At 48.3% G+C, this 14709-nt stretch overlaps 1 protein-coding gene across 3 annotated transcripts in view; it reads right to left on the reverse strand.

Moving 5' to 3' along the window:
* PCNT (pericentrin) overlaps nt 1-14709 on the reverse strand; it is a 105988-nt gene that overhangs the window by 9934 nt on the left and 81345 nt on the right. For 2 of the 3 annotated variants that reach the window (XM_014549962.1, XM_014549961.1), the window contains exons 33-43: nt 13865-14590; nt 12642-12744; nt 11193-11347; nt 9900-10094; nt 8964-9137; nt 8216-8411; nt 6400-6622; nt 5900-6050; nt 4297-4983; nt 1524-1732; nt 550-652 (exon numbers count right to left, since the gene is read on the reverse strand). In XM_014549962.1, the coding sequence (XP_014405448.1) occupies nt 550-652; nt 1524-1732; nt 4297-4983; nt 5900-6050; nt 6400-6622; nt 8216-8411; nt 8964-9137; nt 9900-10094; nt 11193-11347; nt 12642-12744; nt 13865-14590 (2922 nt within the window). The remainder of the gene's footprint in view (nt 1-549; nt 653-1523; nt 1733-4296; nt 4984-5899; nt 6051-6399; nt 6623-8215; nt 8412-8963; nt 9138-9899; nt 10095-11192; nt 11348-12641; nt 12745-13864; nt 14591-14709) is intronic. The other variant, XM_014549963.1, reaches the window with a different exon arrangement.

The raw sequence follows: 14709 nt of genomic DNA on the forward strand, positions 1-14709 counted from the left end.
CAGAAGGCATGGTGCCTGACAGACAAGAGGGCAAGAACACACTGCACCCATCCACTGACCACGCTCAACGAGCACGTCAGAGGGAATAGGGTCAGAGGGCGAGTGGGTCAGAGGGTGAACAGGTCCAAGGGTGAGCGGGTCCACATGCATGCTGCTCTCAGGTAAATATCAAGATTTCACAATTATCAGAGAACACTGATCAGTAATTCGTATCAGCAACTTGAAATGCCTTTGATGCAGCTGATGGGGAGTGCAGTGCTCCCCCAGGCAGTCTTAGAGACCCAAACTGCTCTGGCTCTCAACACAAATGCTCAAGGAGCAGGCTGGGCGGGAGCACGACAGACCACCAGGCTGAGAGGCACCAGAGAAGCGCAAGTGAGCATCTGGCCGCTCCCAGACACAGGAGGAGGCACATGCTCACTCATCCAGACTGCCAACTTGAAACACAAGAAGGAGGCAATGAGGGAGGAACAAATAAAAAAGAATAAATAAAAAAGAAACCAGGCCCCAGGTGGCCAGAGGAGGCAGACCATGGAAGCTGTCTCTCACCTGGGGAGAGCCAGATGTGCTCAGCTGGGACTTGAGGGCTTCTAATGTCCGAAATAAAGATGTCACTGCTTTCTCATTTGATGATGTCCAATCATTAACTGTCCTATAAAAATAAACATTTAAAAGGTTCATATGGATTCCAACCGACTGTCAACCAACGCCACAAAGATGAGTTTGTGAGCAAGCTCACATAGACCACCAGTAGCATGCTTGCCAAGCATTTCATCAAGCCATGTTCTGTCCACAAAGGTGGCTGCTGGGAGCCCCTCTAGTGATGGTGGCAGCCATGAGGCAGTGCAACCCTGAAGTGGACAGTCTGTAAAGCTCAAAAACCTCCAGCCACTGACCACTGGGGCTCCCTCAGCACTTCTGCCTCCTATTACTATTTTCTGCCGGGATCTTGTCCATTACTACAATAGTGTCCTGAACAAATCTTTGGTGTTCTATCAATTAAACCCAACCATAGACAGGAGAACTGTGTTTACTTGGTTTCTGTGCATACAGAGAAGGGCAAATGTCAATATTAACTATTCTGTTCAAACAAAACACTTCAGTCTTGGCTAGTCAACCATGAAACAAATTTTGGTAGCATGAATGGCAGCCCCAGAGCCTCAGGTAAGACAGACACAGCAGATACTGGCTCTTCCCAGTTCAGTGGGCTCAGGTGGGAGCAGGCATCGGGTCTGGACTCTCTGGATGGTGAATAATTATAAAGGGGTGTGGGACGAGCCAATATAAAAGAAACCTTAATTTTCTGTCATATTAGAATGCAGGTGAGTGCTGTCCGTAACTCATTTTTAGGTATTATTTTAAATGTTTTTGGGGTTCTGTGGGAAGCTTGTGGAGCTGGACAAGAAATAAGAGTCAGTTTCATTAAAACATGGACCTAAAACTGCAGGCACACCTAAAGCTCAGAACTGTTCACAGTGAAAGGCGCAGGGTCACACAGAACTTGCTGGTTCTCCGTGACTAACCTGTCTACGGTCTGGTTGATGAAGCTGGTCAGCATCCCTGCCGCACAAAGCAGCTGCTGCCGAATCGAATCCAGACCCTGCTGCTGCTCTCGGAGATGCTCCGACTCCGGGGACAGGTGCGCCGCCTCTCTGGCCTCCAGCTCCCTCATCTTTCTCTGAAGCTGCTTGATCTTGTGCTCGTGGCGCTGGCGCTGCAATTCCAACTCTCTCTGTTGTCAACGCAGAGCAGAAAAGACCATCACACACAGTCCAGAAACCTAGCTCTGCACCATGGGGCTCCGCCCAGTGTCGAACCCAGGGGCTGGGCTGCTCTGCCCTGCACGCCACCCCCAATGGGACATCCACACTGGGCACTCCACATGTGACATGGGGTCAGAACAGCTCCTGCCTCGGACAGCACAATCCCACACTGCAGAGTCTCGGGGCTGAGGTTTTGTGCTTATTTCTGAGAATGGCCAGGCTTTACAGGCCCAAGGTAAGCACCAGATACAAAGGAGAGGGGCCAGGACACTGACATACACAGGATGAAGCCTCACAGGCCCGAGTTCTAGTTCCCCATTATCAACATACATGTACGTGTACACATGAACACACAACATGCACAGACATAGAAGATGCACACGAGCATGCACACCATGAATCTGGGAGTGCCCTGGGGTCTCACTAAGTGGGAAAAAGAAACCCTGATACAAAGCTCTCCACCAAGGAGGTGCTGAGAAAAGTCAGTCAGCAAGGATGCACTCACTGCCAAGCACGCAGGACCTGCGTCTCCACTGGGAGTGACCAGAGAGGGCAAAGGCAGTGTGGCAAGGAGAGCGCAGGGTGGAAGGGCCTTCTCACGGGGAAGAGAAGTCTGTGTAACTGAAATGCACAGACAAGAGCTTAATTCCACTTGCCTCCACAAAATAAGTGGGGACGCCTCCTGGCCACACTCTGACCACTCTCTGTCACACCTCCAAACTACTCCACTTTTCAAGATGTCTGGCGATAAAACACTACAACTACTGTAAAGATTCCTCAATGGTATGTGAGTTGTAGCTTAGTAAAGCTGTTAAATTGGAATATGATTCATCCTTGTAGCATTTAGAAACCTAGAATTTTGTTCTTAGAAACACATGAATTTCTCAAGTACTTCATGGCAAGCTAACTACTATAAAGACCAGGCCATTAGTTGTCATTGTGCATTTAAAAAAACTTTTTATAATTTGCAAATACAGAAATTGTGACCTTTTTTTTCCCCTCCATGTTTTTAGAAATTATTTCTTAAAAGGCCAAAGTAAATGTCAATGCATGAGAAACAAAGGCTTTTGGTTGACATAAAATGTATCTAAAGTTAAGGCCCATCCGAAAAATAAAAGAGGTAACACTTCAAATCATCGTGTTATCTAAACCAAAGATACCACAAATAAATAAAGCTGTAGACCAATGTCCTGTATGGAGAGAGGCAAAATCCTTATCAAAATGCTAACAAACTGAATCCAGCATCATATAAAAAGAATTACACACCAAATTAAGTGGGATTCATCCCAAGGAATGCACGGATGGCTTGACATATGAAAAGCAATGCAAAACACCACATCAACAGAATAAAATGCAAAAGCCATAGCTCTTAAAAGACACCATGAAAAACAAATCCAATACTCTTATGATTAAAAATCATAAAGATTGCTCAGCTGGTGCGACTCAGTGGTTGAGCGTCGACCTATGAACCAGAGGCCACGGTTCAATTCCTGGTCAGGGCACATGGCTGGGCAGGTTGTGGGCTCGATCCCCAGTGTGGGCTGTACAGGAGGCAGCCTATCAATGATTCTCTCTCATCATTGATGCTTCTCTCTCTCCCTCTTCCTTCCTCTCTGAAATCAATAAAAATGTGTTTTCAAAAAATAATAAAGATTAAAACAACTGGGATTAGAAGAGCATTTCCTCAGATAAAGGGCATCTCAAAAATCCCATCATACTTAAAAGTGAAAGACTGACTGCTTGCCCTACCATCAGGAACAAGGCACAAAGTCCCCTCACCACCTCCATCAATGCTGCGCCATTAGCTTTGGTCAGGACAGTCAGGCAGCAAGAAGAAATAAAGACACAGGATAGAAAAGGAGGAAGTAAAACTATTCCTATGTTAAGAGGACATGATCGTGTACATGGAAAATCCCAAAGAATCCATTAAGAAATACTGGAACTAATGAACAAGTGCAGCAAGGTTGAGGGAAACAAGATGAACATACAAAAGTCAAATGGACAGCTGTACACCAGTGGACAGTCTGAAGTAAAACTAAAATTGTAATTCCATTACAGCAGCAACAAAAATAACAACATATTTAGGAATAAATTTAACAAAAGAAGTGCAAAGCTTATCATCTGAAAGTTATAAAACATTGTTGAAAGAAATAAAAGACCTAAATAAATGGAGAGACCTTCTAATTTCATGGGTGCGAAGACTGAACATGGTTAAGGTGACAATACTTCTCAAAGCGATCTACAGAGGTGGTACAATGCCTATTGGGATCCCAATAGTCTTTCTTACAGAAATGAAAAAGCCAGTCCTGGAATTGCGTGTAGAACTGCCAGGACCCCGAACATCTAAACCGTGAAAAAGAACAAAGTAAAAGGCTTCCAGCCTTGCCACAGGGTGTAGCAGTTACTGCTTCCAGCATAGGACTGTACAGGCCAGCCGAACAGAAGGGACCAAAACAAGCCCCCGTCCTGTGGGTCATCCTAACCCTACCAACTTAGCTGCTAAGTGCTATCATTGGCCAAGGGCGGCTCTCACCAGTTTCTCCTTGTCTCTCTGCCACTTCTTCCACTTGTCCGTGTCTGCCCGGCTCTGCCTTGTCTCCACTCTTCTGCTCATGTCCTTGAGTCCTTCTTGCTCTGCCAGCCTCGTGTGTAACTGCTCTAACTCTGCCTGCAGCTGTGTGGGCTTCTCCCTCTCCCTGTCCCGATCACAGCTCAGCTCTGGTTTGGGGGTCCGCAGGGCCTGCACAGTGGACCTCAGCCTGGCACTCACCTCCTTCTCTCTCTCGAGCTCTGCACAGCGCCTCTGCACCTCAGCCTCCAGCTGCTGCTGGGTGCACATGGCGTGCTGCTGCACTTTCTCCAGTGCTGCCTGCAGCTCCGCCACCCGGGTCGTCTCCTCCTTCAGCTTCCGCAGCAGAGCACGGTGTGCCTGTGTCTCCTGGTGAGCACAGGCCTCCTGTGCCCGCCGGCTCAGCTGCTCCGTCAGGACTCGCTCGTGCTGCAAGGCCTCAGACAGCTCCTGCGAACGGCCCTGTGCAGCCTCCAGGTTCCGGTGTAGCTTGGAGAGCCGGCTCCGCTCCTGCGCCAATAACGCCTCGCAGCGGGAGGACTCAATTTGCAGCTCCTTCTGAAGGTTGTCCTTTGCTGTCTGCTCATGTTTTAATGCTACACACAGTCGATTATTCTGAGCATATTGCTTCTCTAAAGATATTCTTAACTCCTGGATCAGGGAAATATAAGATGGAAAAATTAAAACTGGAGAAAAGTATCTAAACAGTTTTTCCACCCAAGTTTCTGTTGCTATCCTTCGACCAGCAATTATACCTTTTGAAATTTACCCCGTGGATGAAAGAAGTATGTATGGCTGACCCTTTAACCACGTGGGTATTCGGAGCACAGACCTCTCTCGAAAACAGAAATATGCATGTAACCACAATTAGCACTCTGCATATGCCAATTCCCAATACGAAGTTGACCCTTAGAACAGTGGTCAACTGAAAGAATCCACATACAAATGGATGCACACAGTTCAAACCTGTGTTTTTCAAGGGTCAACTGTATAATAATTTTTGTTACCTTTTTGAGTAAACACACATACACATCTTGGGTTCATTCTCCCTTCCTCAGAACCACAACATTCAGGACAATAAGAGGACAGACCACACACACACAGTCTGAGCTGAACCACAGTCTGTTGTTGAAAGACAGCTTGGCCCTAACTGGGGAACTGATGGTCAGCTTGCTCAGGACTACAGAGCACCTGCTGGACACGTGGTCATCAAGCTGCCAAACAAAACACCGATTCACACATATGCTGTACATCTCGCACAGGAGCTGGGTCACTACAGTTTATCTGGTTGACACCGGCTTCTGAGGCTGTGCCTTGTGTGGAAGGAGGCAGTGTCCCCTCTGCAGAACCAAGCTCGCAGAGACGGTGGGGACCATGTGTGGTGCAGTGCTGGCATCACATGGTCATCACACCCTCTGTCACTGCAAAGCTGCTGAGTGTTTTACCTGAAGACGCAGCCCTACCTCACTGCCCCAAAACCCTGCCACCTGGGCTCACCATCCACAAAAAGAATCAGAAGCAGCATCAAAGAGAACGGCCTCCCAGCTCCCATCCATGGCCCCCTTACCTCCAGGGCCTTGGAGTCCTGGCCCTCCCTCTGCAGGTGCTCCAGCTGCTCCTGCTCCAGCTGGCTCTGCAGGGCGCGCTCCTTATTGCGCTCGCTCTCCAGCTCCTGAAGTGCGGCCTTCAGGTCGTTCTCCTTGCTGTCTAGTACAGACCTGTGTGGGGAGAGAGGTAGTCAAACCCCACGTTGTACAACGCTCTGAAGGGACACAGTCCTACCCTCAGGGGCCGGAAGCTCCCAGGACGAGGCAGGTAGGCCCTGTTGCTTCCTCATTATCTGCACACATGCTCAGTCCCGCCTTCTCACTCCAAATACACGGGAGCAGGACACTTTTGTCTAATACCTACTGAGCATGCAGCACAAGTCATGGCACCGAGGCTCCATTACTTCACTGCCAAGAATGATGTGGTGAGAACTATGTAACTTTCATTTATTCTACCAAAGGTCTGATGACAGCCTGGGGGCTAGCGGGCAGGGTATCACGAAGGCAGTACCATACATACCTCAGCTGGAGAACCTCCCTCTGCACGTCATTGAGGGACTTCAGCAGCCTCTCATTGTCCTGTTTACACTCACAAAGTTCCGATTTCAAAGCTTTGACTGCATTCTGCTCCACCACTAGCAGCTTTCGGGCGTTATTTGCTTTCTGTTGTTCTTCATTGAGGGTTTTCTGTAGATCACTCGCTATACATTTTTCCTGCTCAACCTTATATGCCAGTAACTCAACTAAGAAAAAGATTACAAAACATAAAATAGCATTATTCATGAGTCCAAAGAGAGTCATACAGACGATTTAATTACAGACAAGTCAGTTAAGGAGACAGGGAGAATGAAGTTTCTATAACCTAAAAGGCATTGCTTCTGATGGTGCCAGAGGTACATTCCTTCTGCCTGTTGCTGGTTCCTCCAACACACACAGCACCAGGCCTCAACACAACATGGTTCCCCAGGGTGGGCCACACCCCCCTCAGCCCCTGCAGCAGTTCAGATTTGGGGTCTCCCTGGAGGCTGAGTTTGGAGCTAAGCTGAGATGGACCTGCATGTGGGAGGCTGCTCACAGCCCTCCCTGCTGAGGGCAGGAAGGCCAGGTGTGACCATCCCTGTGGTCTAAAATGTCATCCCATCTGTCACTCCTATGCTAAACCTCCCAACAGAGACAACTCCAGCTCAGATGGCTTCACTGGAGAATTCTCCCAAAAGTTAAGGAAGAAATAAACCTAGTTCTATAAAAACTCCTCTGGAAAACAGAAGGGGAATAGACAGATGTCAGTCCTCCACAAGGCTGGCGCTCCTCCAATGCCAAAACCAGAAGAACACTACGGACTAGTATCCCTTATGAATGCAGATGCAAAATATGATCAAACCCAGCCCAGAAATATACAAAGGATAATGCACCATGATAAGGGGTCACAGCCAAAATGCAAAACTGCCCCCACTAGACCAGTGGTTCTCAACCTGCGGGTCGCGACCCCTTTGGGGGTCGAACGACCCTTTCACAGGGATCGCCTAAGACCATCGGAAAACACATATATAATTACATATTGTTTTTGTGATTAATCACTATGCTTTAATTATGTTCAATTTGTAACAATGAAATTGGGGGTCACCACAACATGAGGAACTGTATTAAAGAGTCTCGGCATTAAGAAGGTTGAGAACCACTGCACTAGACAGACTTAGTTGGCCATCATTCAGCTTCCAAAACTAAGGAGAGAAGGGACTTGCCAGGGCTAACAGAGGACATCTGTGAGGACCACAGTTATCATCCTATTTAAGGGTAAGACATGGAGTGCTTCCCCTGTGGCCAGGAGCAGGGCCAGACACTCCATTAACCACGTGCTCCAGGGCCTGACCAGTGGTCAGCGAGAGAAGGGGGTAGATGGGAAAGAAAAAAATAAATTTTTTTTTAATTCACAGGTGACATGAGCATCTCTATAAAAAAACCCAACGAATCTAATTAAATGTACAAACTATAACAGTTACTTAAGCCCAGTGCAAGCTCCAGGGACTCTCCCAGACTAGGTCCTGCTGGCACCCAACACATCTGCTCAGACACCAGGCCCCTCACCACCTGCCAGCACTCTTGGCAAAGCCTCTGTGCTGACTGGTCTCAGAGTTCTATGAACCGAGAAATGTTCCAGCCACTGTATTCTGATGACGAGGCTGACATTCCCTGCACTCAGGGACCTGAAGAAACCAGGATGTCACTGCTGCCACCAGATCCAGCTCTGGCCAGTCCAGAGGAGCTTTGCTAACCTGTGTGCCACCTTACCCACCAGGTGAACCTCAGGTGGGCACATTTCTCAGGGGTACACCCACCCTGCCTGCGCAGCTGGTGTTCTTGCCGGCTCCCATGGGCCTCCGCACTGGTCAGCGCTGCGCACAACTGCTGCAGCTTTTCCTGGTTCTGCAGGTGCGTCAGCCGCAGCTGGGCTCGCAGGGCCTGGATCTCGGATAGCAAGCTGCTCCTGTCTGACTGACGTAGGTGCTCCAAGGACTTCTCCTGCAGGTCCCCCTGGAGATGGGGCAAAAGAGGGACAGCAGTCAGATAGGAAGGCTCCGCAGGGATGAGGAGCCCACCCACATGGGGAAACAGGATGAAAAGGGAGCATGTCCCAAGTGCTGGTGGCTCCAGGCAGAAGCAGCACACCCTCTGCATACACAAGCCTCCACTACTGACTCTATCCCTGGCTGGGGGGTAAGCATGCACTCGCTGAGGACATGAGTGACCCTCACCCCCAGCACCTTGGGTCTCGTTCTCGGGCCTGGTCTGTGCCTGGGGGCTGCTCTGACCAACCTCACACCCTGACTCTGGACTCAAGCTCATAACCTGGGGCTGGGCAGTCTGAAAATGCTTTTCCTTTCAAGGGAAGGCCAGTTATCTCTAGAACAGAGTGAGGTATAAAGGAGGGTAGAGGCACATAACTTTCCTTCTGTGTGATAGAATTCATGCAGAAACATGCAGTATTACACTTGGTTTGTAGCAGGGTTTCCTCTCAGTCATAGGCATATTCCCAGGTCAGCTGAAACAGGGGTAAGCTCTAAGGTAACCCAGGCCCAAGCTTACCTGCTCCTGGACCACCTTCTGCAGTCTCTCCACCAGAGCACTGTGGACCACGGGGTCAGAGCTGCCGAGTTGAGGCTGCAGCTCCACCGTCAGCATCTCTCTCTCCTTTTCAAATGCCTCCTGGACTACCTGAAGGAATTCTCCTCTCCAGTCAAGGCAGGTGTCAGAAAGCTCCTAAAATTAGAACAAGAAGCTCAGTGTTTGCAACAGATGCATCTAAAGGTTAGAACAGGAGCCACTCCGACAGGAAAGGAGACACATGAGCACCCCCCGGACTGCCCAGGGCAAGAAAGGCCAATGCTGCCATCCAAGCCGAGAAGAAACCACTGAAGACGATGGAAACAAGGTCAAGCAAAGTCAGCAGGCAAACCTTTTTCCAACACAAGGCCTGCGTCTGCGGTAGGCCCAAGGCCAGAAGTAACATTGGTAAGTGCATGCCCGAGCACATGACTGCACAGGGTAGAGGCTTGGGGTCATGTGTGTGCATACACAGGGTGTGGACGTGCACAGGCGGCCACCCTCAGGCTACCTGCTCTGGACCTCCTCCCTACAGGTTCTGCCTAGTGTCCTGCCCACTATTTCCTCAAAGCCCATGGCAGGTTGGCTTCCCTTGGACATAGTTCACATTTGGCCCTCACCTCTGCACTGCCCCCTCTCCTGGCCTCCCTGGCTCCTTGTCTGCAAAGTGGACACTGAGACCCTGTGGGCTAAGGCCCGGCCCCCTCACATGTGGCTGGTGCCCATGAATGTGAGTGAGAGGGTTGCCAGTCAATATCATAGTCTTCTTGCCACCATGGACCACCTCTTGTTTCCTATTCCTGCTTATTTGGCAAAACAATTCCAAATTTTATTGACATCAAGAGGAGGCAAATTGTCAGTTTCTTCACCATTACTGGAACTACCACTTAAACTGTTTTCTAAAACATGAGAAAATACCTTCTCTGCCTGTTGGGGTGCTGGGGTCAGGTGCCCCCTCAGAGCTGGCACTGCCTCCAACAGGCCCTGGCCACCCCTCAGGTAGTGCTTGATGGGTGTGCTTGGCTCGCCCTTGCTGAGTGCGCTGGGGTATCCATGGTATTCGGACAGGGCCAGGATGTGGTGGCTCTCATCATACACCATCTGCAGCAAAGCCTACAAGAGCACATGCATTTGAAAAAGAAGGAAAAGCAGCTTGAAAGCACTCATCCATTCACTGTCCTGCCCTCGCCAGGAACGCTCGCTGGGGCCGCCTGCATAGTACTCGCATGGCCGTCATCAAAGAGCAGAACCTACTGTCCTATGAGGTTTTCAAACTTTCCTCCCCCATAACCATCAGAAACAGCAGGGAATTGGTTCTGAAAGAGTGAATTTCTATATAAGCCCCTCCAAGGATGACTCCCATGATGGAGCCATCCCATCGGTTCCTGCACAGTGAACATCATCCTTCCCCTAAGCCGGAGAGCAGCTCAGGGTAGGGCCCCGGGCCAACTTCTACGGAGAGGTCATGAAGACTCCGAAGACTCCATGTACTTTCCTGGCTCTCCTGGGACCACAGCTGCCATACCATGAGGAAGCCCCATGGGAGGTGTGTACATAAGTCACAGCTGATGGGTGATACCTCAGGGGACAAGGTGCCTGCAGATGGAATGGCTAAGTCATGGGGGTGTCCCGACACAGGGTGCAAAGAAACAGTTCCAACAGAGTGGCCCTGAGTCCCTGCCCACAGGTCTGTGAGAACAGGAGAGGGCCGTTTACTATAGAGCAGCGGTTCTCAACCTGGGGATCAAACGACCCTTTCACAGGGGTCGCCTAAGACCATCGGAAAACACATATATAATTACATATTGTTTTTGTGATTAATCACTATGCTTTAATTATGTTCAATTTGTAACAATGAAATTGGGGGTCACCACAACATGAGGAACTGTATTAAAGGGTCCGGGCATTAGGAAGGTTGAGAACCACTGCTATAGAGCAATGGTGAACTGGGACACGCATGCTGGCCATCTATGTCCTGCCCAAAGAGGCTGAGCGAGGAGGAAGGCGGCTTCCCAGAGCTGTCCTCGTGGAGAAACTAGTGTTAGGATCAGTACACTCCTCACATGAGGCACAAAGGTAGGACAGAACTGAAGCTCAGCTCTCTGAGCAGAGCATGATCCTCATGCAACACTCGGAGGCCAATGGCGCAGTTAGAGTGGGCCAGAGATGGAGCCCATCAGCGCACCTCGCCCTGCTCCCACCACCCATTACCTTAACTTGTTTCGGGTGGACTTCCTTCTCCTTCATGGCTTCCAGTGGCTGTCGGAAGCTTCCTGAGGCGGGGGACGGTACTGCAGGACTAACAGTGGGAGTTTCAAGTCCTCCTGAACCTTGGTTTAGTATCTCTCCACACCCGAAGCCATCACCTAAATAAAACACCACCAAATCAGTGTCTAAAACTGCAATTCTCTCAGGGCATTCCTGGGGATGCTCTGCAGAGTGCTGAGGGGTGTCAGACCCCCCACTGGCATGTGCCATGTGAGGCTGCGCCTAGAAACACACAGATGCCTATAGCTGCAATCTTCTCCCTGAAAAAAACATCAATGAACCACAAAGATGGTAAAAATATTTTAATAAAAACTTCAGATGAGATCTACATACATTAAAAGTGTCTTTTGCATGTTTAAAATATTAATGTTCATGACTTGAACATAAATCTTCAGCTATTTCAGTCACTTTTACACAGATGTTGATGTGTGTCTCCTCATCCCCGAGAGATAGAACCCACAGGACTCTGCAGAGCAAGTGCCACAGCCAAAAGACACACACAAACCCAAGGATGGGGTAAAGGCAGGTGAGAACCCAGACACTGAGGATAAAGAGAGGACAGGAGGTAGATGATGCCAATAGCAAGGACAGGTTGGGAGCAGGTGGACAAGCAGCAGACATCTGGGTAGGAAAAGCCCTAAAATCAGCCATCAGGGCTGGGGAACCCTGAACCAGGTCTAGAATTAGAGGCTCCCGGAACCTCTGTCAAATGCAGGGGTGGGGAACCTTTTTTTTGCCAAAGGCCACTTGGATATTTATAGCATCATTCATGGGCCATACAATTTTAACAACTTAAAAATTAGCCTGCTATATTTGGTCAAACATTTAATTAACTCACCCCTAATGCCTTGGCAGGGCAAGACCAAGTGATTTTGCATGCCTTATACGGCCCACTGGCCGGATGTTCACATCCCTGATCTAATGGGAAAAGGTCCTCAAATCAGAATTCAGAATCTTTCAGAAGCTCATAGGCCCCAGACCCATTCCTGAGCCCTGCAGCCAGCAGCCAGTTCAGGAGGAAGCATGAGCTCTGGAAAATGGAGGGGGCACCTGATGGAAAAGCAGCTTCAGACCTTCTGTCTGCTCCTTCCCACAGCACCAGCGTGGGGCAAGGAGAACTTCGGGGGTACTGGCAAGGCCTTTGTAACTGAGCTTCCTGAGAGCGTGCAGCCCAGCCTGCTGAGTCATCCAGGTTCTCAAACAGGCTGAGCAATGTTCAAACACAGAAGACAGAGAGAAATGGAAATAAAAGAAAAAGATAGGCAGTACACACAGCAAACCAGGTAAACGTTAGCACTGGGGAATCCGTGAAGGATATGCAGGAATTCTCAGTGCTTCTTGGACTCTGAAACTGTAAAAATAAATAGTTTTTTAAAAAGATGAAGAACTCACTGTTTTCACTTCCATTGCTTTTGCCTTCTAACCCAAGAGGAGATGATCTTGACTTTTCTTGAGAATCAAGAGACGTTATGATAAAATCCTCAACATCTTTCTCCTGTTCAAATAGGTAGAATTTTAAATGATTATAAAATAACTTATTACATCATGGAATTGAACTTGCCTTACAGAAACATTCTAAGGCCTGAATTTATCATCTTCCCACAAAGAATCCAAATAAAAGTGTTCAAACCTTATGGACATATTTGAGGTCACATGCTTCTAATAATGTAATCAAATTCACCCACAGTGCTCTAGGAATAGTTTAAACAAGTCATTAACAAATATTTCAGATTACGCCCTAGCTGGCTTGGCTCAGTGGATAGAGCGTCAGCCTGCGGACCGATGGGTCCCAGGTTCGATTCCGGCCAAGGGCACATGCCTGGGTTGCGGGCTCGATCCCCGGTGGGGGGTGTGCAGGAGGCAGCCGATCAATGATCCTCTGATCAATGATTCTCTCTCATCATTGATGTTTCTATCTCTCTCTCCTTCTCCCTTCCTCTCTGAAATCAATAAAAAAATATATTAAAAAAAAATTTCAGATTAAAGTACTTTTGCATGAAATGGTAGAATATGGATACTCCAAATAAAACATATATCCTAATTTACTTTTTATTTGATCTAACTCAAGATAAAATACCAAAACTGTTAGGAAAGATATAATCTAACAAAAATAATAAACTGAAGTGTTCCTGAAATTAATTAGCATTACACATGGAACCTGTTAAATATGCAATACAACCAAAAATAAATCTAAAAAACATTCTAAATAAAAAACCCATATGTAAACTACACACTAAGATGAGTTTATGGCTGTACTTCTCAAAATCAATATTAGTCAAGAAACTTAGTGTCCCCCCCCAAGAAAAAGAAACTTAGTCCTAACGATGCATCTCACATACTTCCAAAAATCACCTAAGTGTCTAAATGTTCACATTACAGTGGATTAGGGTTAGTCCTGCAGAAAGCTGACCATCCCTACACATAGCTGACCAGGGGACTGTGAGGAGCTCATCCACACCCGGCCCAGAGGCTTGCAGGAGGTGAACCAACAATGGCTGCCGCTGTGACACCGCGGGCCATGTAGACACAGTCCCATGGGAACACACTGGGGCCCTGGGCACCTTACAGACACTGAAGCAGGACAGCACCCACAGCACCCAGGGAAGCCAACCTACCACAACCATACGATGCACATGAGGATCAGCGGAGGGAGCCCTGTCTGCGGCCAACGAAGACTCTGCCCAACAAGGGGCCTTTTCTGGTGCTGACCCACCAAGGGAACAAAGCAGCCCCGACTGGTCAGCCTGGAGCATTGAGGCATTCGTCCGTTCCCTCAGGGAGATATCCAGGCTGTGCTGGCTCAGGACGTCCAAGCAGGGTGTCAGGGGCAGGCTGGGTGATGGCTCAAGCATTGAGTCCTTCCTGACAACCTCGGGGGAGCTCCAGGAGGACAGGTCCATTGCACTGAGTGCATTCTTCAAGGGTTCAGCCTCCTCAGTGTAGGTTAAGTCACGGGAGCTACTCGGCAAGCTCACCTGTAAACAAAGTGACCCATCCTGCAAATCTACCTTGTCTTCCATGGGAACATTTGGCATTTCATTTCTTATCAATGAGTCCTGATTTCCAATAATGTCAATTACATCCTGTGCAATTTTATTGGTATTAAATTCATCAACAGGAGGCAATTTGTCAGTTTCTTCACCATTACTGGAACTACCATTCAAACTGTTTTCTAAAACATGAGAAAATGCCAATTGCTGTTGAGAGTTGAAATCCTCTGTCTCAATGTTCTGGAAGTTCATAGAATATACCAGACGGTTCAGTTTTTCTTGAAGCTGTTTCACCTGAGTTATGAGATCAACTTTCTGCAGCTTAATACACTCCCGTAGTTTTTCTTTATCCTACAGGTGAGATAGAACATGCATACAGTAAAATAGCTGCATTATATGCTGTAACATTTGTCTGTCTGAGCCAGTTTTATGAGCCAATTTCAGAGACTGAGAAATTAAGCATGAGATTC

This window comes from Myotis brandtii, unplaced genomic scaffold (genome assembly GCF_000412655.1).
Source record: "Myotis brandtii unplaced genomic scaffold, ASM41265v1 scaffold577, whole genome shotgun sequence".
In the NCBI taxonomy this organism is placed as follows: Eukaryota; Metazoa; Chordata; class Mammalia; order Chiroptera; family Vespertilionidae; genus Myotis; species Myotis brandtii.